At 39.6% G+C, this 24,767-nt stretch overlaps 1 protein-coding gene across 1 annotated transcript; it reads right to left on the bottom strand.

Annotated features, from left to right (window-relative positions):
• Positions 1-30: 30 nt before the first annotated feature.
• krt222 (keratin 222) lies at positions 31-18,601 on the bottom strand. Its single transcript, XM_034541527.1, has 11 exons — positions 18,508-18,601; positions 18,259-18,351; positions 15,811-16,014; positions 12,266-12,348; positions 10,387-10,540; positions 8,418-8,708; positions 6,589-6,714; positions 6,108-6,328; positions 3,943-4,163; positions 3,759-3,861; positions 31-1,673 (listed from the first exon to the last, which is right to left on the bottom strand). The coding sequence occupies exons 3-11, from the start codon at positions 16,006-16,008 to the stop codon at positions 1,460-1,462; spliced, it is 1,611 nt and encodes a 536-aa protein (XP_034397418.1). The 5' UTR covers positions 16,009-16,014; positions 18,259-18,351; positions 18,508-18,601; the 3' UTR covers positions 31-1,459.
• Positions 18,602-24,767: the final 6,166 nt, after the last annotated feature.

The raw sequence follows: 24,767 nt of genomic DNA on the forward strand, positions 1-24,767 counted from the left end.
TGGTTCACACAAAGAAAGAAAACTCAACAGTCTATTTTTTTTTATTTTAAATGATAACATGTTAGATAAAAGAACAATTCTTAATTCTGAAGTTACAGAGCTCCCAAAATGATGTGTCCTTCATGAAGCAAAGCAAAGTCAAGCACAGAACTGCATATCTAATACCTTTAAATATAATATATTCTGAGGCACCCAAATGCAATGCACTATGGTCCTTTTCTTATTTTTAATATCTTTGGTGCCAACTCAAAATGTAGCATCATAATCTAAGATGTAACAGATAGCATGTGCTACACAACCCGAGTTGAGCATTGACTGCAGAGTTATCTATTTACAAATACTGCCCTCCTCTGGTTGAGGTAGGGAATCTAAATTCTCTGAGACACATGGTGAGCATTAAGAGCCTCACTGCTGTTCAGATCACAGTGAGCTGTTTTGTTGTGTTTTTTGTTGCGATAATGCATTGTAAAATAAAGCTACATTATCGGCTTGAGTTGCAAGATTTTTTTTTTCTCCACAAAGAGAATGAACTTTAATGACAAAATACCCTCAATATACACAACATCAGAGTGTATTAGTGCTGATGTTCTTCTAAGTGCATGTGTCTGCAGTGCAAGCATTTAGGGACTGTAGGGAAATTATGAGGGTGGGAAGGGGGAGGATGCAACATTATGTTACACTTTTTTAAAAGCATGACCCTCTTCAGCATCGGGACTCGATCAAGAAAGAAATTGCAACACCCTCCCAGCAAAATGTTAAAGTAATATAGCTTATAATTGTTACAATTCAATTTGCTATTGGATTGTAATAGCAGAATTAACTGATAACTGAAGAGATAACATTCAATCACTAAAAAAACACAATCATCTCATTTTTCTGCACCCCTCTTCCCGATAATGTGTGTAAGGTCTCTTAGAGAAGAAATGCAAAAAATCCACCTTTAGATAGTTCACAGGAGTTTATAGTTATCTGTGGCTTCACACCTCCAATTATCTCCATCCACCTGTTAACTCAGCCTCCTGGGCCAGGTGTTAATTACAATTAATATTACTAATTACAATTAGTTAAACAGTCATACAATATAATCTCTTTTGTCCAGTGACCTACTGAAACAATGACAGTATTGGGAGAAACTTTTCTTCATCCAGAGTGATGATGAAGAAATACGTTTACATATTCAAATTGTTTCCCCCTGTAAGGTAATGGATGTCGGTCTGATATATTTAATGATGTTTTCTGACACTATAAATATGTCCCAAAGCCTTATGGGTAATGCTGATCAGATTCAGTCGTCAGCAAAGTTCACTGGACGATGTGATTTGAAAATACATATTAAGTACGGTGGTAATAGTAATATCCCAGATGTCATTGACCCAGCTGTTATTTCTGTAACTTCAATATCACCATGGTTTCCACAAACAACTGCAATGCAGTGTTGAGTCTGGCAAACCAGTGAGAGTCACTGTGTGATGGCTGGGATGCTGCGAGATCTCTTCATGATCAGACGCACCTCCACGTCGGGGAGGCTGTCCTGTCTGGTCTGGGCACACCCCTCGTCTGCTGCAGCCATGTGCAGGTCGAAGCGCAGTGACACCGACTTCTTGCGCAGCTTGGGATTCCCTCTGAAGAACGAGCCCTCCCACTGCTTTATCACTTGGTCAATCTTCTCAGTCCTGGTTAGAAGCCGTATCAATCAAAGGTGATGTTAATGTTTTTGGTCTCTTTTCGGTTTATGTGTCAAATATTATTCTTTTGTTCTGGAACATATAAAGTATGTGATTGCAGAAATTATTTGTCTTTCATTTGAATGTGGATGTCAACTGCTCCTGTATAGTATTTCTATGTGTCATGCAATCCCATGTGAGATGGGCCACTGTGTTACAAAGCTGTTTTAAAAATTCTTTCCTTCATTAATTTATGCTAAATGCACATGGTTGCACAGTAATACAAGGGGGCAGTAAGAGAACATTTTAATTGTCTTAGATACAACCTGATACAAAAGCTATATAACAAAACATGCACCCCCTTTGTGCAACCAGTCCGGCACTGATTCCTGAGGATCAGGACCTGGGATCATTGTTAAACCAAACAAAATCCCAAATGTTTGTCTAATGAATAGAAGAGGCAAGCGTGTGTGTCACTGCAGTGTGTCACTGCATGAACAGGCCAATAGAAAATAAAGTGTCTTTGAAAAGGTTAGGTTTGAGAATAGGTACCATAGATTTGTTGGGTTTATAGAAGGAGAGTTGTAAACAAATGTACCAAAACACAACATTAACTATGTAAGACTTGGACTTGGGTAATGAATGTAGGAGACCTTGGTTAAAGGACTAATGTAGGTCACCAGGGGGCAGGCAACACGCTGTAAACGCAACATTAAGGCATTATCACCATATATTGATGTTGTTGGTAAAACAGTTACCTATTTGCACGGGGTCTCTGTCCACCAGATGAATGTAAGTCCAATATTCACTCTCCTTTTAGCCTGAGCACAATATCTGTTTCTTTAGCTGCTAAATGTTCCAACATGTTCACCAGCTAGCCAACTCGCTAACTGTGTCTGTCTGATGTTTACTGCTTGGTAGGAAGCCGACAGTGGAGTTATTAGAGTGTGTTTGAGAATAACTGAACTGGGACCGGAAACTAATTTTTAACATGTTAAACAATGCTGTGTATAGTGTAGGTGAAAAGCCAAATAATTTCTGTGGGTTTGACACCACGAGAGACCTCTTTCATATTACACAGATTTATACACAATTATTCTATTTCTAATGTAAAAAAAATGGTTAGTGCAGTTTTAACAATTAATAGTCTATCCTACAACAGCAAACTCCAAAATGCTGTTTTGGGGTGGAAATATTAATTGGGGACACACAATTTTTTACCACTCTTACTTACACACACACACACACACACACACAGAGGAATGTTTTCAACTGTTCTGGCCTGTGAGGTAGTGTTAATGGTTTGGGGAACATTCAGTTGGCTAACACTGGTTCCATCAATATGTATCGATAGATGCCTTGATCTGGAGCATTACGTAACAAAGTAGGAGACCAACTTAATTAATTTGAAGGAATCAAGAACTGATGGGAGTATTTTCAACAAGGTAATGCTTCCTGTCTGACAGGAATGGGACTTACACTGTGATCTGCATATATGTAGCTCTCTTATGATACAATTCATGAGTGTGCGTGTTGCCTTTTGGATGTTTGCATGTGGCTGGTAACATCTGAAGCATGACCAAAGAATTCCGCCCATGTCTCGTCCAACAAAAACAGGTGCCACACCCTGCAGATTCCACACCAGGCCTATCTCTACATCAAACACAAGCGATTAACGGAGGAACAGGCAGCGCTCTTATGAATGGGAACCTGTAGTGCAAACTCAATGTGTTATGCCTCGTAATTTATTGAATGTGTCATGGTAATTCCTTTGAGACCTTGTACATCTAGTCTGCTGAACCAGACATCTCCCGGGGTGAGGATGACTGGATGGATGATTGTGTAATCATAAATGAATGAGTCATTAAAAGCTCCTTGAGTCAAAGCCAAAGAGGTGTCAAGACGTGAGGAGATTAAGCAAGCAAGAAACTATGTTGTTCGTCGTCAAAATTGGCAAATATCTAGGAAATGTAGCAAAGCGCTCTCTGACGTAATGCTGTTAGTGCTCGCTACTCCAAATTGCCGACATGTCAGACTGAATGAAAGGTGCTGACTACAGGTCAATGGGGGGGGGGGGGGGATATCAATACTTACTCAATGGTGCCATGACCCTCAGCACTCTCCCGCATCACATTGCCCTGAAGAATCTCCTGAGTCTTCACAGTGGAGATTGGCAAGTCTTTATCTTTTTCTGGCTCTGTGAGAAGACATTGATGCCAAATCATAACAAGATATGACTGTAGGAAGATTATGTGTGTGTATATGTATGGGTGAGTACCTGTGAGTATCACAAGGCTTTGCTGTCTGTGCAGTATGCTTTTCTTTAGCCCGCTGTCCGCTGGGAGGAGTGAAGGTATTTCAGGGAGGGGCTCAGACTTGGGTTCGTCCGGAGTAACTGCAGGATCACCGAAGCTGTTCTCTAGCCCGTTCTCCTTCGGCTCCTCCACGGAGGACCTCCAAGGCCGCAGATCCGTTGGCTGCCCATTACGGCCCATGTACCTGCAGGCAGAAGGGCAGACCGCAGTAATGACAAACAACAGGAACGTGGATTGTATGTTTACATGTGACTTTTGGTAAAACAGTCTTGTTCACTTTCTTGCAAAGAGTTAGATGAGAAGATTAATAGCTCTAATTTCTGTATTAGAAGACTACTAGGAGACAATTAGCCTAATATGCAAACAGGAAACAGAGAAACAGCTCCTCAAAAGCCCATTATTTCTTCCTTGTGGAGCCTGTTGCAGGATCGTCTGCCAACACCATCCTAACATAGGTGGTCTGTCAGTGGATTTTCAGGCACCATTGTTGGCCTCTGACAAAAGTTTTGTCCTTCTGACTATTTGAGAAGTACCTTTGCAAAAAACTACAACCTTGACCTCAATCGAAACAAACAAACCGTAGTTGCCATTGAGTGTTTACATTGGAGGGTCTTCATGACCTGTAATCTCCATCTTCCATGCTTGCTGTATGTATCCACATAATCCTTTACAGCTGTGAAGCCTGGACAGCACACATAGAGAACCAGGATATGACTCATATTTAACGTTGTGCTAAAACCAACAGCAAGACTATTGTGACAATAATCATACAACATCCAATATCTTGGCAAGGGGTTTGTCAGGGATGCTCCAGGACAGACAGCCACACAACATTCTGTACAGGCAATTATGGCATCTAAGTTCAGCCATCAACATTTGTCCCTTGCATTGTGCTGGTATTACCTTAAAGTAATCTTCATCAATAACCTCCTTGATATAAGTGAATAAGTGGAGCTGAAAAACTCCATTCATGATCTTCTTGAAATGCCTTAATCAAAATACTACAAAATCCTTCTTTCCTTCTCTCATACGTGCTCTGTTTGCACTGCCTGAGCACAACTGAATGCTTAAAAGATGATATAAAAGTATTGTGCACTGATCTTTCAGTATCATCTTTTGTGCCTTTCACTAATTTGCAGACATACCCAACTCACATCCCTTTGAGCTTTTATGTGTCCAGATGCTTCAGTGAGAAAGAGTTGTTTTCACTGTATGAGGATGGTCTCATATCTTTTTAATGTCACACAGCCTTTTGTGCCTCCACTTTCTACCCACTCAGTTGCCACCCTTCTCAAATTTCAACAAACAATGCAAATGTCAGATGCCACATCCTGTCTCTCCTTGGATCAATGACATCAGTCAGCCATATCCTGAATGAAAAGCATCCAAAGAAATTTAGAAGCACTGCATCCTCTTTGTGTCATAAAACCAATTTAATTTCCTCAAACTTAGAAATGATAATCACATGGTTGATGCATCCAATGAGTCCAATTGCAAAGGAGCTGGATGCGAGATGTCTTTGATAATAAAAGGCCATGCCAAAAGAATGGAATATTCCCTAATAAAACAGCTTGACGATGGCAGGGAATAAATTATGAGACCAGACAAAGACATTTTGTCTGATTCAAGACAGAGCTGCATTTCTAGCCTATTCATTACTGGTAGCTACAGCTTCTGGATGTCTCAACCTGCAAGTATTATTGTGGATTTTCAGTTTCCCTGCAGATAGATTTTACATAATGCCCAACAGAATAGTACATTTAGGCCAGACTGAAGATCCCAACAAATGAAATTACTTTTTTGACAGCAATATAGGGAACAAATATGTGTTTATTTTTTTCTGAAGTGGAGACATTCTTGTATTATTCATGTCAGTGTGTGTGTAGTCTGATATTTTAATTCAGACATTGCTCTAAATTAATGTGGTTTTATATACTAGCTTATTTTTCTTTATTTGCTGCCCTGTTCCTTTTTTGAGGTTTTGAAGACAAAGTTGCTCCATTGTTCTGGGAAAACCTTTTCCACTATAAAGTATGAATTACTTTTCTGGTTGACAAAAGGTCAACTGAATAATTCCTTTCCTGCTTCCTCTAACGTTGACATGCCTTTCTCGGCGTCTTGCCCTCACCTGCCCTCTTCACGGTCCAGCAGACGTCGGTAAGTGCCGATCTCTCGCTCCAACCTCATTTTGGTGTTGAGGAGCTGGCCGTGGCGCTCGCGCTGCGTCACCAGCCCGCTCCTCACCTGCTCCAGCTCGCTCTCCAGCCCAACGATCACCTGGGAAAGGTCCTGCCGCTGGCTGGAGTACAGCTGCTGAGTGTTCTGCAGGGAGCTCTCCAGTCCTTTCTCCTGAAAAACAAAACGCAAAGAGCTCTTAGGATCATGACTACACAGTGCGTGTGGAAACTAATTGTGTGAGAACTTTACATCGTCTAATAGTTTTAAAACACAAGAGCCTCATCCCACCACAAACAGTGTCAGTTGTGTTGGTTAGCTTGGTCTGGCCAAGCCCTAGGCCCTGCTGAGTCATGCTACATTTTAATCTACTAATCTACTCTAAACCAGGATTGGTTGGCTGGGGAGATATGTGATGAGGTGGGATTTCTTACCAAGGCATGTAGGGTCTCAATCTCCACCTGCAGGGAGTGCCACTGCCATCTGGCCTCAGCTAGCTCGGCCCGAGCCTCCTTCAGGGCAGCGCTGCCGAGGCTCACCTGCGTCCACGCTGCCTCTTCCTGGGTGAGTTGACAGAGAACAGAGGGGTCAGTTTTTTCCCATTGGCACTACTTGAAGCAGCTACTTGTGGTGCTATTGGTAGTGTGTGTTTCAGTTTCCACAGACAGCCAAGCAGACACCCAGACCCATGTGTAGACACAGCTGTACAAGCTGTGTGTACACATGGGTCTGTACAGCTGTTAGGCACTTCACACACCCTCCACCCTCGCCCTGTTCAAATGCAGTGAAGCTGTCTCAGCAGTTATGACAATATTTTGACAGTAAAAACAAAAGAAACATGACTCAAGTTATGTAAGTTCTTTTTCTGTTTCTGTTTCAACGCATAAAGTACATTTCAATTATTGGAAAATTATGTAAAGCAAATTTCGGCTGAAATCAGCTCTTCATTACTGATAAAACTGGAAAACAAGATTCCTTATCTCACGTAAAAAGGCATTATTGTTTCTATCTGTCATTTAAGGTGATGGATGAGACACTCATTATTTAAACTCCCCTACAAAAGTTAAAGTTACTCATTGTACTGAATGGCTCCTGGCACAATGTTATATTATTATATATTATATTACATACTTAACAGCACTGTAAGTAGCATTTTACTATCATAATTAGTACAATCGAGGTCAAGTCAATTGAAACTAATACTCTTTGTTGGTTTGATCTATAACAATCCATCATATCGTATTTGAACTAATAAGCTAATAACTAATACAGATACCTTTAGTAAAAAAATAAATATTTTGCTATGGAACGTAGTGATGTAGAACTGTGAGGTAGCATCAAATGGAAATATGAAGGAAAGGAAATTGTACTTAATTTTTACTTTCCAGAACTCTTCTCAGGTGTATTTTCATATATCACTGGTCTGATTTTGTCAACTATTGGTGTATGTACATCTGTAAATATTGTTACTGATTCAAAGATGATTATATATACCATTAGAGATATTCTAAGAACAAAATATGAAGGTACTCTATGTAGATTTTGACCAACAGTGGTGCTATAGAGCAAGTTTTACGAGCCCCTGTTTTATGTAATGCCCTATGAATTGCCTTGTTGAATAACTTTGCCAACTCATGAAAGAAACAATGCAACTCTTCCCAGGAAGAACACATGTTGTTCTGTTAATATCATAATATAACATTGTAGCTGATTGCATGTTAATATTCCCAGTTTATCTACTGTGGGTGCTTTGCAGTGATTGGCGAATACACTTGATTGCCACTGTCAGTCCAAAGTCATCTTCTGTGACACATAACAAAAAGGAGAACAGTTAGGCTAAAACAACAGTAGAAATGCTGCTACTACTGGATAAAGGATGAAACGTCTTCCAGATTTATTAGAACACTCATTCATATTTAATGTAGATCGGGGATCATTCCCTCAGAGAAGTAACTGATCATATGTTGTAACACAATACTGTAAATGTAAGAGTAAAAAGGTGAAGTGAGTAAGGAGACAATCAGGAAATAACTGACACATACCTGCAAGACATGAGTCCTAAACCTACAGCCTGTCACCACAGTCAACAACCACTCTGCTCACCATTTAACTCCAGCTGAGCACAAACATCACTCAGCCTTGCATATGGGACAGCTTGGAGTTGGTCTTGAGGGTGTGTCTGGCTGGCAGTGGGCCAGGAAAACATGAGAGAGACGTAGAAAAAAACAACAACATAAGTGAAGATGCAGGAAGGGATGCGTACCTCACTGAGAACTCCTCCGTGTTTTCTGGATGCAGCTGCTGCCGCCACTCCACAGCGGCTGGGCCTGACCAAGCCGAAGGGTGGATTTGACACGGCACCCAGGCTGAGGTGTCTCTCGCCCGGGCCGGGAAGTCTGCCCTGGTCACACTGCGCTCTGATTCGGTCGAGGAGCTGGATAAGCTCCATCCCTGTGCCATCCTCCTCCTCGCCTCTTGCTACTGCTGCTGCTGTGACTGTCGCTAACAGAGCATCGCAGGAGTCGGCCCGCTGCAGCTGCAGAGCTCGGGCTGCCTGCAAACAGCCAACCGGTTGGAGCAAGAGGATGGGGAGAGGAGAGAGAGAAAGAGTGTAAGACAGAGAAAGGGTGAGAAAGAGAGTGAATGATGTAAAGAGTGAGAAGAGAAAAACAAGACAAATAAGGAGATGAAACTTGGTTGTGGATGAATAGGTGCAGAGGAGAAAAAGAGGGCAGGAGTGATATTGTGTGTGTGTGTGTGTGTGTGTGTGTGTGTGTATGTGTGTCGGTGGGAGTGTGTGTGGGGCAGAGAATCCACGCAATGCAGAGGTAAGAGACAAAGAAAATCTGTTGTTGAGCCCTACGTGTGTGCATATGTGTGTGTAAGTGAGTATGTGTGTGCATCTGAATGCAGGAAAAGACACTTGAAGTGAGGGAGGGAAGTATTAGTCAGCACGAATAATAAAATGAAGAGAAGTAGGCAGGAAAGGAGAAAGAGAGGAGGGGTGGATGAGGTCATAGTAATGGGACATGGCAATGTTAGATGCTGTGAAACGTAGTTCTTCCAATGGAATGCACACGTACACACACACACACACACATACACACACACACACACACACACACACACACACACACACACACACACTCACACACACACACACACACACACAACACCACAATAAGGGTAGGGTTGAAAGTAAAATGTACAACAGGCTACTGATAATTCACCTATTATAATAAAAATGAGAAGGGATTTTATATTGTAATATTTAATTACAATATATAAAACAATGTTTAATATATTCTGCTCTTCTATAATAGAACTAGTGGTCAGCATCAGCATCATCTTCGTACCAATACCAAGATGGCAAAGTAGCAACATTTTAGCTGAGCCACGTTTGCAGCTCTGGAAATCTGTACTTAAACAATAACTTTAGTATTATTAACCAGATTTTTCCCATGATTTTGTGTCTAAATGATTAAAGGGGACAACATTTTTCGAAATTGGTCTGATATTGGTAGGCAGCTGCTAAACGAGCCTTTATGTAATCCTTTGCTGCAATTTACCCTGTACACATGAAGGTCCACAACAAGTGTTTGAAGGATGTACACACAGGTTGAAAGATAAAGAAAAAAAGCTAGTGAACAAGTGAACCACAATTAGATTACGGAAAAGCACTGTTCCTGTAAAGCAGGGTAGGTTTTTATTCACTGTATCATAACATTGCTAATGCTAGTTAACGATATGCTAACGCACCCTGGTAAAAAAAAAAACAGGCTTTTTTTGTAGAAACGTAATGTTTTTGTAACTGCAATTGTACTTTATAATAAATCACCTCTGGCCAGATCCTCCTCAAATTGAAATTGAACAACATCAATAAACCTTGCACTGCTTTCACTGTACATACCTTATATACATTGAGTACACCTAATGCTGCATTCACACCAAAAGTGTTGAGAATTTTGTTTTCCAGGTCTGTACCAAATTTTGAAGCTTCATTCACATTGCTGTGACATTCAAATCAATTTTAAACATGAAACATTGAGTGCAATAGACATTTTCTCCCCAAATTACAAAACAAAAACCTAAATATTTTGCTTCAATCTATGTTGGTGATTAGCCTTTCATGGATTGATTGTTAATGTTACCAATGATTGCTTACAATTTGCCAACCCTTGTAAATAATTTAAATGTCCTAACACACATTTGCAGGCAGCACATTTAATGACCTCAAACTCCTGGTGCATCTCCTGCAGATCTGACATGGAGTGGCGAAGGTCGGCCTGCAGCGTTGTGCTGCTCTGATCTGCCTTCCTCTTGGACTCCCTCAGCAGAGCCACCTGCTGCTCCAGATGCCTGGTGTTGTTCTCCTCCGTCTCACACCTATGAGGTGACGTCAACAGACAAGGTTAGTTACTGAGCCCCATTCTGTGTTTATTGTCAATCATTTAATCATGCCATACATATATAAACACAGGGAAGAAAGGTTAATAAAGACAGATTAATGACATTAATTAAAATAGAGGCCGCAGATCAAAGTCCAGTGTACATATTCCTCAGACTTGGCATATATGCAGTTTAACTTAATTTAAAAGGTGATTGCTGATGATTGTGGAGTTGTTCCAGGGAAATGCTTGGTCTATGTCCCTATCCAATATCACGTTACCATATACTTTATGAGCTCAATTACACTACATAGAAACAACAACACAAGTTACTACCTACCCAAAGGGTACATTATAATCTGATGTTATCATTATGAGTTCAACCTGTTAAATTTACTAACACTAGCTCCCAGCAGCTTATAACACATGACTTATAAATTGACTAATTCCAAGATCTTTTTCATAACAATCATTTATATCTACTCAGAAAGGAAAATATAATATTGGAACAATTCCAGATAATAACTTGTGATTATCCACTAAGGGGTTAAATATTGTGGTTTTAGATGATCTACAAGTCTAAAGGATGAAAAAGACCTTGACATCATTTAATTATGTCATAAAAAGAGTCCAGAGTCTCACAGTTACACTCAGCTGATCAGGAAACACATCAGGCCGTAAATAGAACAAAATAGAAACTTCACTATAGCCTTCTCATGTTTTTCAGAAAGGTAATATTTAATCAGACACCTGAATATTTATCAGTTACAATATACATGTAACAGACATATAACCACCACAAGGAACACTAGTTTAGGTCACTTGATACCTCCAACCCCAAGAACAAACCTCATCAAATGTACAGTTATTTTTTCGTGCAATTACTGCTTGGAATTTACTACCTCATCACATATCTCATACAGGTAATAATTTGTCATTTAAAAAATGATTAAAGGCGCACCCAGGGGCCTCAACCACTTGACATTAATTACTTGACATTTTCCATCACAAAAGTGATGGAAAATGTCATCTGATCTTTCATTGTATACATTACTGATGTACTGCACAATATACATCCTAGTCCTCGACGGCACTTTATTTATTTTTTATTATTCTGTTTGTACTATTTTTTAACTGTTTATTTCACGTCATGTTTTGTATATATTGCATTTTGTTCTTTCTGTGGACCCCAGGAAGATTAAGGCGTCAGCTATTGGGGATCCAGTTAATAAACTAAACAGGTGTATTTATTTCAGGCCGCACGAGTTACCACTAACCTTCAGGGGTTAATGGCTGACAGGAGAGGGATGGTGTGTGTGTGTGTGTGTGTGTGTGTGTGTGTGTCTGTGTACAAGTGAAAGTGCCTACGCAGCACAAAGCCCGGCCTGGATTTGTATGCAGGTTGGCTCACAGGAGCGGGAAGTGGCCCAAGTTAGATAACAACTGAAAAAGCATTGCAGCAGGATGAAAACAGGAAGTGTTTGATAGTTATTCGACATCTGTGCTCCGTATATATTGTGATGCCTTTATGGGCCAGTAATGATAATCACACATTTTTGTTCTAGCTTGTTACCTGTTATACTATCTAAAAAATCTATTTTTTTCTTTTTGGATTGATCATTTCAGACAAACTGTGTGAATTAGTGGAACATGTTTTTGGGATAAGACCTCATGTCTGATATACTTAGCGTTAAAGGACAACTACAGCCACAATACAACTGACCTGGCCTGGATGGCAGCAGCTCTGGACGTCATGCTGTCAGACTGTAATGCCAGCTGGGCATTCTCCATCAGCAGGTTACCAACCTGACAAAGCAAAACAAAAACACCATAACATGAGATTAGATCAAGGAAAGTACAACATTATTTTCAATTAAATGTAAGTGAAATTGGTCTCTTTTGACATTGGGGTACTTTGCTTGAATACTTAATTATTTTATGAGCAACAAGTGATATTGTATTTCCTAAATCAATACATCCATGTATCATTAATATTGTTTATCTTTCATGATGTTATCTCTACATCATATACCAATAGTCACAGCAGGCATTTTGTCTTGTCATCGTATGAAAAAGACTGGAGAAATAACCTTTCTATCAACGACGACTATGTATCTCCTTTTATACAATAGTAGTAATACTAGTAAAAGCTTTGATGCTTGTACATTTCTTGGCCTTTGGTGCTGCTTGCGGCTTCCTCAAGAAACGCTCATCCAAACAACTTCACACTCAACATAATGCTTCCATGGATCCTGCCGTGACATTGTTGTATCCACACAATGCTAGAGTATACAAATCATCTGGGCGCAAAAGCTTACACAAACATCAACCGAGAGAAAACTTTACCCAGGAATGTAAACATTAATATCGAGTGCTGCAGGAATGGGTCCTAAAATCGAAAATGAGTTTGAGTATGAGTTAGCATTTTTACACTTCCGATTTGCTCATCTCAAAGTTAATGGGTTTTTGGTTAGATGCCTGAAATAAAGTCTGTGGTTAACACAAGATCAAGAGATTCAAACATTTTGCTCAACGATATAAAGTCAGTAAATACACCTCTCGTGAATTTTTAATTCGGTCGCTAACAAGTGGCTTAATGAGACTACAAAAGGTCAACTAGTCCACCTTCACAGCTTCATTATGTATACTTGCAATCATGGTGTATTTTGTTTGGGGAAAAAAGCATGAGCTTTTTGTGGAGGGAACCGGTGTGATGATAACGTCCAGCTTGGCCTACAACAAATACTTCCTCTCTGCAGCACTCTATTGTAGCGAGTGACAAAGAGCGAGCTGTACCCAGCAGGCCCCTCTCAATACGCTACATAACATGTACATAATGAACTACTAATGAATATGTCCCGTAGATCTCGAGCGCTCGCAGCCAACACTGCACTTCCTTTGGTAAGTTAGCAACACACCCGCCAAGTGGGAAGAGGATCGGATGAACGGTTGATAGATACTCCTTCCATTTGAGTTAGATTACTTCGTCATTAGACCTCAGCACACCCTGATTTGTCCAATTAACTTCTGTGTTGACAGGGGGAAGGTAGAACAGGGGAAAACTGTTATACTACAATTATCCACTCACTTAAACGCTGTGATGACTCAAAGGTTTTGCACAAACCAGAAAGAAACGTTTGTATTAAAAGTAAGTTAGCTGACATCATTATTGCAGTATTTGTTTTTAATAAGAAAGTCACAATAAAAACGACATAATATGTATCTAAACTTGTACATTTTTTATAGAACACTGAAATAATCAGGTTGAATTATTATTGCGGTTTATAGCAAAATAAAGTGTCTTTTACAATACAAATGTTTTTCCAATTGTTAAACTGAAATTAAAAACAAATGAATGTTTATCTCTCAGTATGTACATAATACTGTATACATACTGTACATGGAATAAAGCCAATATCTTCAACAAAGCCAACAAACAACTGTATTTATGTGTTTAACATTATCAGTGTCCAATTATCAATTGACCAAAAAAATTGTCAAAATGAGCACAAATGTACAATTATTTCCAAATTAATTTGATTCTGTAAAAAAAAAAAGGTGACTCCTGGACCTATATTGCACACACAAAGATATTAACACACCCCTATGTCCTTTAGTTTTCTCGCAAACTTTCAGAACTAGACACACCATTGTTGTAGGGAAGCCAGCGATAGATACCATTGAACATTCCATAACATTTATAGCATAAAGTTACACTCATCACTATAAAGATGTCTCAATACATTGTCAAATTTTGTCGCCCTAGATGAGTAGATTGGCACTCTGACAAGATCTCTAATTATTGTTTTACTAGCTTAAGCCTGTGTTGTAAATAACATAATATAAAGCCATTCTTAAGAAGATAAATAGAAAAGCAAACCCATATGTTAACATAAAAGCATTGGATGACTGAACAATGAAACTAGGTGAGTTTGCTCATAATAGTGGGAAAATTGGCCAAGCTCTGAAGACAAGCTTTGTGACGCGATATGCAACGAGTCATTGAAATGTTTGTCAATGACACTTACTCATGCAGAAAGTGACACACACAGGGACAACGCAAGGGAGCAGTTAAGAACCATCATGTCGGGTCATGTGAGATCACCATACCGGTTAGCATTAACCGGGAAAGTGATGCAGTCTACTACGTGGAATGGCCTTGAAAGTAATTAAGCTACAGCGTATGTGCAGCCAGGAAGCCTATTCTTTTGCATGCTTAGGCCTTTAGTTTATTTATCATTCCACTCCTACTTATAATCTCCTGCTTTCATCATCTGGGGCTGTCAATCGTGATATCAGCTGTTCACATCTATACAATCCACAGTGAGACTTTCTGTCAAAGCTTTATTATCACATATCATCTGTTATAACAAACAATAATCTTTACTTCATTCACTTGTCACTCCTGAGTGTATTGTTCAGTTCCTCCATGGACTGACTTGGCTTGTAATAAAACCCTCTGCTTTAATAAATAATAATAATAATAATAATAATAATACATTGAATTTATATAGCGCTTTTTGAAACACACAAAGACGCTTTAAGAAGATGCTTTATGAAGATCTCTGTCTCTTGCGGCATGTTTCCACGACAATTGAAATAAAGAGTTCTACATTCTTTCAGTGTGTGACAGCCGGCGTCTATCTGGCTGTGACTCAGTAACAATTACACAAATCTTGTACTACTTATCCTCTGCCAAGTTTCATTGAGTTATACCTCTCACCATTTGAACTTCCAGTACATACTTTATACTGACATTTTGGTCACTTTCTCAAGTGAGATACCGTCTTCAGATCCAGATCATTCAAAGTAGCGTACTTGACCCAGTTAAACTTCACAATTAAGCATTTCATTTCTCTTAGTTCAGTTTCAGAACACTGTTTCTTACAGAATAAAAACTTATTTTAGCTTGATGACAAGTGTTCAGTATCCACTTGGTTTTGAAAAGGGTTTTCTATGTCAAAAAGAGGTTGCTGATTCTCCCAACCAGTAAAACATGACACTTGAAAATGATCAGCAACAACTTGTATAGCTTCAAACCCAGGCTTAGCCACCATTCACCGGCTGCCCTTGGATCATGTTGCAACAACAACTTTATGAGTGTTAAAAAGTTGTTGTTCAATGGTGTTTTTAATCAATGTAATGCAACACTTTTATATCATTTTCTGGCCAAACAGCGATGCACTTTCCAACACTTTTTAATAGACCAAGTGATTTAGAATGATCACCTGATAGCTACAAAATCCATACAAACAAAAAGTGTCTTACCTGAACGCGGAGCTCCTTTACAGTCTTTTCCTGATGGGACCAGTCCCGGGAACGGGAGGTGCTCCTGGCGGACCAGTCGGCTATCTGAGCCTCGAGCCGCTGGTTGGCCTCCTGCAGCCTGTTCACCTGCTCCAGGAAGTCCTTCAAGCGAGCGTTCAGTCCCCACATAGTGTGACTGGAGTCCCGCAGCAAGTCCATGGAGACCTGAGAGAGCACAAATCTAAATGTTTACAGATACACACTACCTGGCACTGACATTTTCATCAAAAGACACAGCCACTAGTCCCTCTGATGGCAAACACATTCAGATAGTATGCGACTGACAGACTTCTGTTTCTTGCAGAATGCATGCAGTCATATAAAGTTATAACAGCAAACAGTTCGCCACCCATTTGAGATCACACGCTGCCAGAGGCGTTAACCAGGTAAATGTTTACCCAGTGATACTCACTCAAGGCAACGTGGCCTTCTACGAATAAGCAGCAAAAGTCCCTCAGTCTGTTCTCTGGGTCACACAGCTTCGATCCACCACTCCCCACAGCTTAGCCACATTCCTCTACAGTGATGTGGTCAACACTTTCTCCTTCCCACTGTGTCCCAGGTTATCAGCGGCAGGCCTCTGAGACAGAGCAGACAGGCTGCCGTTAGCCTGCCAGTATCACCGACAGTCAGCGGTCTTCAGGGTCACCCGCGACAGGGATGTTCCTCCCTGTTACCCCCCAGGCAGCATGTGGGAGAAGGCAGAGCAGTGGGGTAAGCGCTGTACACAGTGCTTACATCACCAGCTCTCTGGGGCCCTTTGTAGTCTCACATCCAGGATTACTGAACACAAGCTGTGTAGGGAAAGTTCAGGGCAACACAGTGACAGGACATGTGTGAGTGTGTATTTGAGTGGGGCTTTAATGAGGGGTTACCAATACATCTGCTATAATTATTGTGTCCCTCTAGACTGATCTGAAGTCAAGTAATCCCCACTTTGTGCAGAGTTACCTCTTGCTCAATAACAGTCTTGGCTGGTTTTACAATAGCTGAGTTTGTGTCTGTCTGGGTCAAAGTTTGAATCTTTTTAATACTATAATGTGCCGTCTAATATTTCCTTGGATACAATGTTCAAAGACATGTCACAACTACAGCCCTGTGTTTCAGCCATAGACTTTATGGTTTCAGCAGAGTCACATTATGGCTTTAGTGACTCTGGATTTTATATAAACATTATCTTGTACAGCCAGCAGATGACATCACAATATACATCTATACTTAACTGAAAATATTGAAGGTGTTATGATAAGATGTATGTTTGGTTTAGCTGGGGGCGTTGCATTGAATGTTTGAAGGCACAAGCCGTGATCCAAATGTCAACAAATGGGTCAGTCCACAATCACAAAAATAAAAACCTGTATTGGTATCAGAATCAGAATCAGAAGCTTTATTGGCCATGTGTGTGTGCACATATATGGAATTTGACTCTGGTTACTTGTTGCTCTCGTCCTACATACGAACATAAGATATACAAATAAACAAGAGAAATATAAAAAAAGACATTAAAGACAGCAGAGTAGAACACAGAAACTAAGCATCAACATTAACATACCAGTTACATGTTAATGTTGATGCTTAGTATCTATGTTCTACTCTGTTGTCTTTAATGTCTTTTTTTATATTTCTCTTGTTTATTTGTATATCTTATGCTCGTATATTTTATGTGAGAGCAATGTGATTTAACTAGTATGTACAAAAAAATTATATATATAGAATATTATATATGAACAATGACAATGGACAATGAATTTGGGATATTACTGCAGAAAGGTGGTAATCGTGCAAGTGCAAGTAGTGCAGATGGAGGTGACTGATTAATTGTTCATCAGAGTGACGGCCAGTGGAAAGAAACTGTTCCTGTGTCTGGTGGTTTTGGCGTACAGTGCTCTGTAGCGCCTACCAGAGGGGAGGAGTTAGAACAGCTTGTGTCCAAGGTGTAATGGGTCTGCAGTGATCTTTCCAGCCCACTTTCTGACTCTGTACAAGTCCAGGATGGAGGGAAGACTGGAACCAATAGTTCTCTCTGCAGACTCAAGTGTACTCAAGGGTGAACCGGAGGGTGGGTGCTACGCTTGCCGTTGTAGTTGCCAAATAGTTGTTTGATGCTATATTCATACTCTGAATATCGTATAGAGAACCTTTATGGGTTTGATAACATTACAAACATGTCTGAAGTGTGAATGGTACAATTAAATCTGAATCTATATTGATACAGGGTTTCCCTGTGAGAATTTTCTTTTTCTTGTGTGTTTCTGTGAAACCTAATTTGCCCTCAAGGAGAATTTTTTTTTTACATTTTCTGAGGATTTGCTAATCATATGACTTAAAGGTGGTAAACAAGCCTGCCTGGCTGAGAAGCAGGATGTGGGGATTATTAATATAGAGCTGAGCCTGCACTACCAGCCAGACCTTTGTTCTTTCTGCAGAGGAGAGACGGAGCAACAGCCAGATGACTTTCACATGGGGTTTGCTGACAGTGTGTCAGGGTTGTGGTGTTCACCCCTGATTGATAGAAATAGAGGTAGATGTCCATTATATCAAAGAAAAGCAGGAACATATGTGGGAATAGAGAAAAAATGGAAATGCACATTTTATTAACTAAGCAAACACACACAAAGTATGCTGACTATCCAAAACCATGCCAGCTGGGAGACTTACCATATCTCACTCCCACACCCTCTCAGCAAGGTGGCCACCTGTTGGCAAGAGAGCAGTGATCATTGTCATGATCATGATGATGACTAATAACCGTCTTAGTTAAAATCCTGGAAAGACAGCACCTGTCAGGGCGTTGCAGCTAGATCTGTTCTCAGTGTCTGGGACAGATTATTTCTGCTGTGACTGCAAACAGCAAATGCCACCGAGCCTGTTTTACACGTCATGTTGCTCCCACAAAGATCCAGGGCATCTCTCTCGCTCTTTCTCTGTCGCACGATATTTGCAGGAGTGTTTGTCCAGGGGAATGACATCACTGAGGGCTCCAGGAAAACGCAGGTTGACTTTGTTAGTCAAATTTCAGGGGCAGAGGTGAAGGCTTCAGAGGTGGACACTGCCTATGAGAGGATGAAAACAAAACAAGTCAGCCTCAGATTACAGGTTTAAACAGTCTTAAGAGCTCCCTCATGTACCGGACCTCTGTGACTTCACATTCCTCTGCCCCTTTTGCCTGCAAGGGAGGGCGCTTAGGATCTCTTTGATCATTTCCTTTGTGATCCCTCATTTTCTGTACAAAGACCCTTTTAAATAAAAAAGAAACAACCGTAACAAAAACATACCACACTTTGATCCACTCTTTGATCCAACCATTTAAAACTCTCTGCCAGAAGGTTTTTGTCTGTACATGATATTACTACGCCTAACGTATTCGTTCTGGAGTGGAAGGTATTGTGGTGTAAATCCAAAATCGCAGGAGGGATTATCTTCACTATGTTCATCTAAAGCATGTTTCATTTGCTTTTACTTGCTGTTTAAATGTATGGCAAGAGACAGAAACTGGAATTCAGAATGCCACATCATTTAACCTTTAGCTTACATAACTCACGTCAAGCCTGTCGTGAGTTCTGCCTGTTAAGTTTTGATTTAAGCACTATCAACCAATGCTTCTACTGAAAAGCATCGTTATGCTCATTGTACCAACCATTCAAATGTGTGATGTAGTGAAAACAATCTACACCAAGGGCTTTTTGTTAGGTCTCCATGGTAACCAAGGCCCAAGTGGGCGCAAAGCTACCATCAAATAGGTTGTTTAATGAGATGATTGCAGTGAAAAACCCAAGAGAAATCAGCCAAATCCACAGCATATTTCTGCTTATTGTTGTAGTTTTCAAGCCCTTAACTTTACTTTAGTTCAGTTGCTCTCATCAGCCTAGTTTCCTCAAAAAGCTTTCAGAAACCCACTCGATGCTAATTGTCCAACAGCAAACAGCAGACAGATGAAGTTAATGACTAACTCAGTGTTGGACTAATTTATGCTCAAATGTAGTCAAAAATGATAAATAATGCTTTCCTGATGTCAGATTTTGTATGTTAAAATGCACTTTATTTGTGTTTGGTTTTTCTCGTGTAGCATAAAGGAACTACAAGTGCATTTAACACCTGTATGGACCCTTTTAGGGTCATCAAACACATGCGACAAAAGTTGCGTTTTGCCGCAGCCATCCAGACAGTTAAGTAAGCTTTAAACATTTAATTAAATGTTAATTAAAGTTACCAGAGCCTGAGAAAATTATCAATGAGCTCATTTGTTTTTTATCTTAGATCAAACAGCAGCTTATCAAAACCAGAATGCGCACATTTTCAGCCAAGAACTGTTCCCTCCTTAATGCTGATCATACCAGCGGATAATTAATGGTTGCCGTGCATTCAGAGTACCAGACACACATCATTCCATACATCTGATGTCTAGAAGACAAATGCCTTTAAAGAGGTGTTACAACTGTACAATAAAGGGAACGGCTAGATTCTTCTGACACACATGCATGAACCGGGCAGGGTTGCTCCTCCTGACTGACTGGGAAGGTTGGTTGACACATATGCCATGTAGAGCACATCATTCATGAGATAACAGGGTGTCATTAACTGGCGTTATTAATGCTGCTTTGTGCCATCCCACACGGATTCTCAAAAGCTACAGAAAAACAATGTTTCCCAAAGGCTGGAAAAGATAAGTTAAGGTTAGAAACCTACATTAAAGTCAGTATCATTAAATATTAGCATTATAAGTAAAAAGAAATACTGTGACAGGGCCTTACAAACTTTTGTCCTAGTCATAATATGTTTCAGCAAAGCACCTCAGGGTTAGACCATACTTTTGCTTCACACAAAACAATTACAATAGGAGTGTCCACACTCTCATTCAACGTTGTGTAAAACAAGGTTGGGCAAATATTTCACCAGCCCAACAAGTCAGGGCCTTGTTCTTGACGTTTTCCCGACGATTAGGGTCAGCAAAGAAGTTGATGGGTGTGTGTATGTCTGGATAAGATGATTAGGTAAGGAGACTTTTCTTCATTTGATCTAACCTGCCAGCATTCAATGTAAGTCAGCGTGACAATCTAAGGACCACAAATTACCATTTTAGAACGACCTGTCACTCATAAGGCAGAGGTGGTGGAGGGTGACACAGAGACCTGATCCATGCTTTCGCACTAGTTATCCTTATGACAAGATATATTACATTACAGGTATGGTTCAATTAGTAAAGGAGGGATTTATTTTATGACAACATATTTTATTTGTGACTTTTTTGACAGCGTAAGGACTCGAGGGTTCATTAAACTTGTTGAATTCAAACCTTCACACTTTGTCAGTTTAACTTTTAATGTCTAAATCTAACGATAAAACAATATGAATCAGTATGAATGTGTGTCCAGCGCATATCTCGTTCATCCGGTCTACTTCACACTTGCCCAGTGTATTATGGGCACCAAAGGACGTGCAGTGTCAAAGTTGGTGCAATTTGAACACATAACACATTCAATTAGAAAAAACGTTGGATAAACCAACCATACATTCTTCAGGGCTTCAGGGCTCTGCGGATTGAGCCGAGCATGACGTCTGCCTGTGGGCCTTTACAGTCTGCAGCTCACTTTTACGTTAAACTAGGTCATAAAAACTATAAGAGTATAATATCTCAATCTCACAGATAAACATATAAACAAAAAGCAAATATTGGCCTGACACTGTATGTTGAAAAACAATATATTGCTCTAACCCAGGGGTTGGCTAACGTTTTGATATGAAGGGACATTTTTTAATGTTTTTGCGAGATCAACATTACGGTTAACATTACATTTATTTATGACACAGCATCAAACATTTGAATTCAAATGAATTAATTATACACTCCTTACGAAAGCATCGGCATCTGAGAGGAGATCCTGAACCCAAACAACCTTACACAATTGATGTCACAACATGTCACAACTACAGCCCTGTGTTTCAGCCATAGACTTGATGGAGTCACATTATGGCTTTAGTGACTCTGGATTTTATATTAACACTGTCGTGTACAGCCAGCAGATGACATCACCATAGGCATCTATACTGTACTGAAAATATTGAAGGTGTTATAATAAGATGTATGTTTGTTTTAGCTGAGGGCGTTGCATTGAATGTCCTACATACGAACATAAGATATACAAATAAGAATTAACCACTGACAAAGAAATGCAGACGGGCTCTTCATGTAATGCTTTAATCTCTGACTTGGTCTCCACAAACCCATGCAGACATTTTTTTCTTAGAAAGTACGAAGTTACTATAGTAAATGCTTAACTATTTTATTAGTTTTGGTCCTTGATGATCCTGGGCAGGTGTGATTTATGTAAGTTTATCAGCTGTTTGCTGTGTCTGGAAATGAAACTTATGATAGCGATCACGGAAAAAGACAGTAAAGGCTTTTAAACCAAACAAATTTGCTGAAAGTTACTAAAACTATTAAATATAGCTGTTCTGTAATCTCTGTGGGGTTGTCACTAGAAATTACCCTTTTTACAATACACAGAGTAATTTGAGCCATTGTTAATATGAAAACATATTATTTTTAAGCTCCTCATCACAGTTTAAAATAATGTGTTGGTCCAACACTAAACTACCGTGTCATTTGAACCATAGTTTACTCTCATTTGTCAGTATAGCTTTAGTTTAAGCCTCAGTGTTAGGCACATTTCTAAAAGAAGCTTATCAGATGCCTTAAGGGGCATTTATAAATCAGTACTTCTATCAATCCTTAAGAAAAGCTGAGAGAGAACGTGGCTCGATATTGTGATTACTTATGAGTGAACTTTGCCTCAGAAGACCACAACTTAAAAACACCTGATTTAAGTGCAACAACTGCTCGTCCACCCATTAACTTCTATACTACATGTTTAAGTCTCTTTTATTTGATACAAATTATTTTTTATGATATATAGACGCATGTCATGGGAATTGAAGGCTTTTCAGTGATTGTCAGAATTTAAAACATCGGAAATAGAATAATATGGTCTTCACAGATACCTAATAGTATTCCACTTTTGCTGCTAAGATAACTTTTTAAATGCTCTGCATAAAACCTGTTTGCACAGTAAATAGGTAAAAAAAGCTTTTTTGGCAGACAGAAAGGAATGGATTGCTCAACGTTTTACTGTAATGTGAACTATGTTGTCGTTAGTCATCCTGGATCCCAATTGGGGCTGGATATCGGTACTCAATACCTCTAAGGTATCTACCAAAATCACCCAGTACCTAGTAGTTTAAAAACCTCTCCAGTCAAACTATACCTGCTTTAAATTATTTTTATACCCAGACAGAGAACCTTTTTTTATTTGTTTGGTTTTGCTTGCAGACAATCATGCAAGCGTTCTTTGATTTAATTCAGCATGTGATTGGCCCATTAACGCAACTGAGTGCTGCCGTTCACATGACAGGTATTGAAAAGTAGCTACAAAGGTAAAAAGAAAGTACTCTAATGGTGACAGAATCACTTTAAGTGTACTGGTGTTGGTAGTGGTATTGTAACTTTATAAACAATACCCAGCCCTTATCCCAATACAACATCCCAGATGACATTTCATCTATGTGCTGCTGATATTTCTTTTTAGAGCTTCAAAACTAAACCAACACATAACAAGTAATTGCAGTCATATGAAAACATTCTTATCAGGAGGCCATCTTTAACACCAGTTGTGCACGAAAGGGCTGCTCCCTACCAAAGATATTCTTAGTTGTCTATCACTCATTTGATTTTCACTAATTGACTAATTGATTCGCTACTAACTAAGTTTCTCCACGAAGAATTACACAAAAGCACCACTTTAAATATTGTGTTTAACCGAGAGGTGTTCACAAGTCTCTTGGAAATAATGTCATTCAGCATGAAAAAGCATAAAAAAGAGGGGGCAGCCCTAGTACACAAGACCAGGGGATATGAGAAAAGGTAGCTGCTCTTCAAGACTTTCCCCATAATTAGTTAGAGTATACACACATGCTCACCTATAACAGTTTCTGCAACAGCAGCCCGAGGCAAAGAACAAATAGTACTTCTCAGCAATTTCTGTGTAATCCCTGAGAATTGTGCAATTATAAACATAAGATAATTTCTTTTTGAGCCTAATCTTGGCAGCACACAGTTATGTTGTGTCAGAGAATATTGTATGATGTATAGTTCACAGAGGTAAATACCTTTCCTTTTTTTGAGTAAACTAACATTTGTTGAGTAGTACACTGTTTAAGCCTTTTCACTTGTTTACACAACAAAATCAACTTTTTATGCACTGTGGCTCCAGAGATGGCAATGTTGGTCAGTTGGCCAGGCTGTTGGTCCACCACTTTGGTCCAGACGGAAATATCTCAACAACTATTGATCATATTACCAATGCATATCTACGTTCCCCAAACAGGTTGCATAATTATAAAGCTGATGGGACTTAAAGCTAAGTGCCTTAAACATGCATTGGGGGAGGCTTCTCTAGTAGCAAAAAGAAGTCTAGTTGTATGGAAGTCTAAGATAAACTACTTCAAACTACTGCTTCAAACATTGTAAACTTGGGTTTATGACCACCATTGCTAGTTTTAAGTTGTCATCAATACAACAAAATGCTCATTTAGTAATGTATGGAGTAAAATAGAGGAGAACGCAGGATATGCCTTAGGTTGTGGCTAACTTGTAATTGACAGGGTGTTTTCAGTTTATTATCTTCACTCTCTCTTTCCTTTCTGGTTCCAAAACAACAAGCTGGTGATTATGGCCATTGACCCCCCACACACACACTTTACTTTATGCCCCTGACCTTTTAGCGTTAAAGCTGGTGCGATCCAATCACAAGATGGTGTCTAGTTTGACTTTTTAAAGTCTGAATAAGTGTACAGACATATGAAATAAAGTATTTAGTCAATTAAAATAAAGCACTGACTTAGTTTTGAATATTTGAGGGAAA

The sequence above is a fragment of the Cyclopterus lumpus genome, chromosome 1 (assembly GCF_009769545.1).
Source record: "Cyclopterus lumpus isolate fCycLum1 chromosome 1, fCycLum1.pri, whole genome shotgun sequence".
NCBI classification, from domain to species: domain Eukaryota; kingdom Metazoa; phylum Chordata; class Actinopteri; order Perciformes; family Cyclopteridae; genus Cyclopterus; species Cyclopterus lumpus.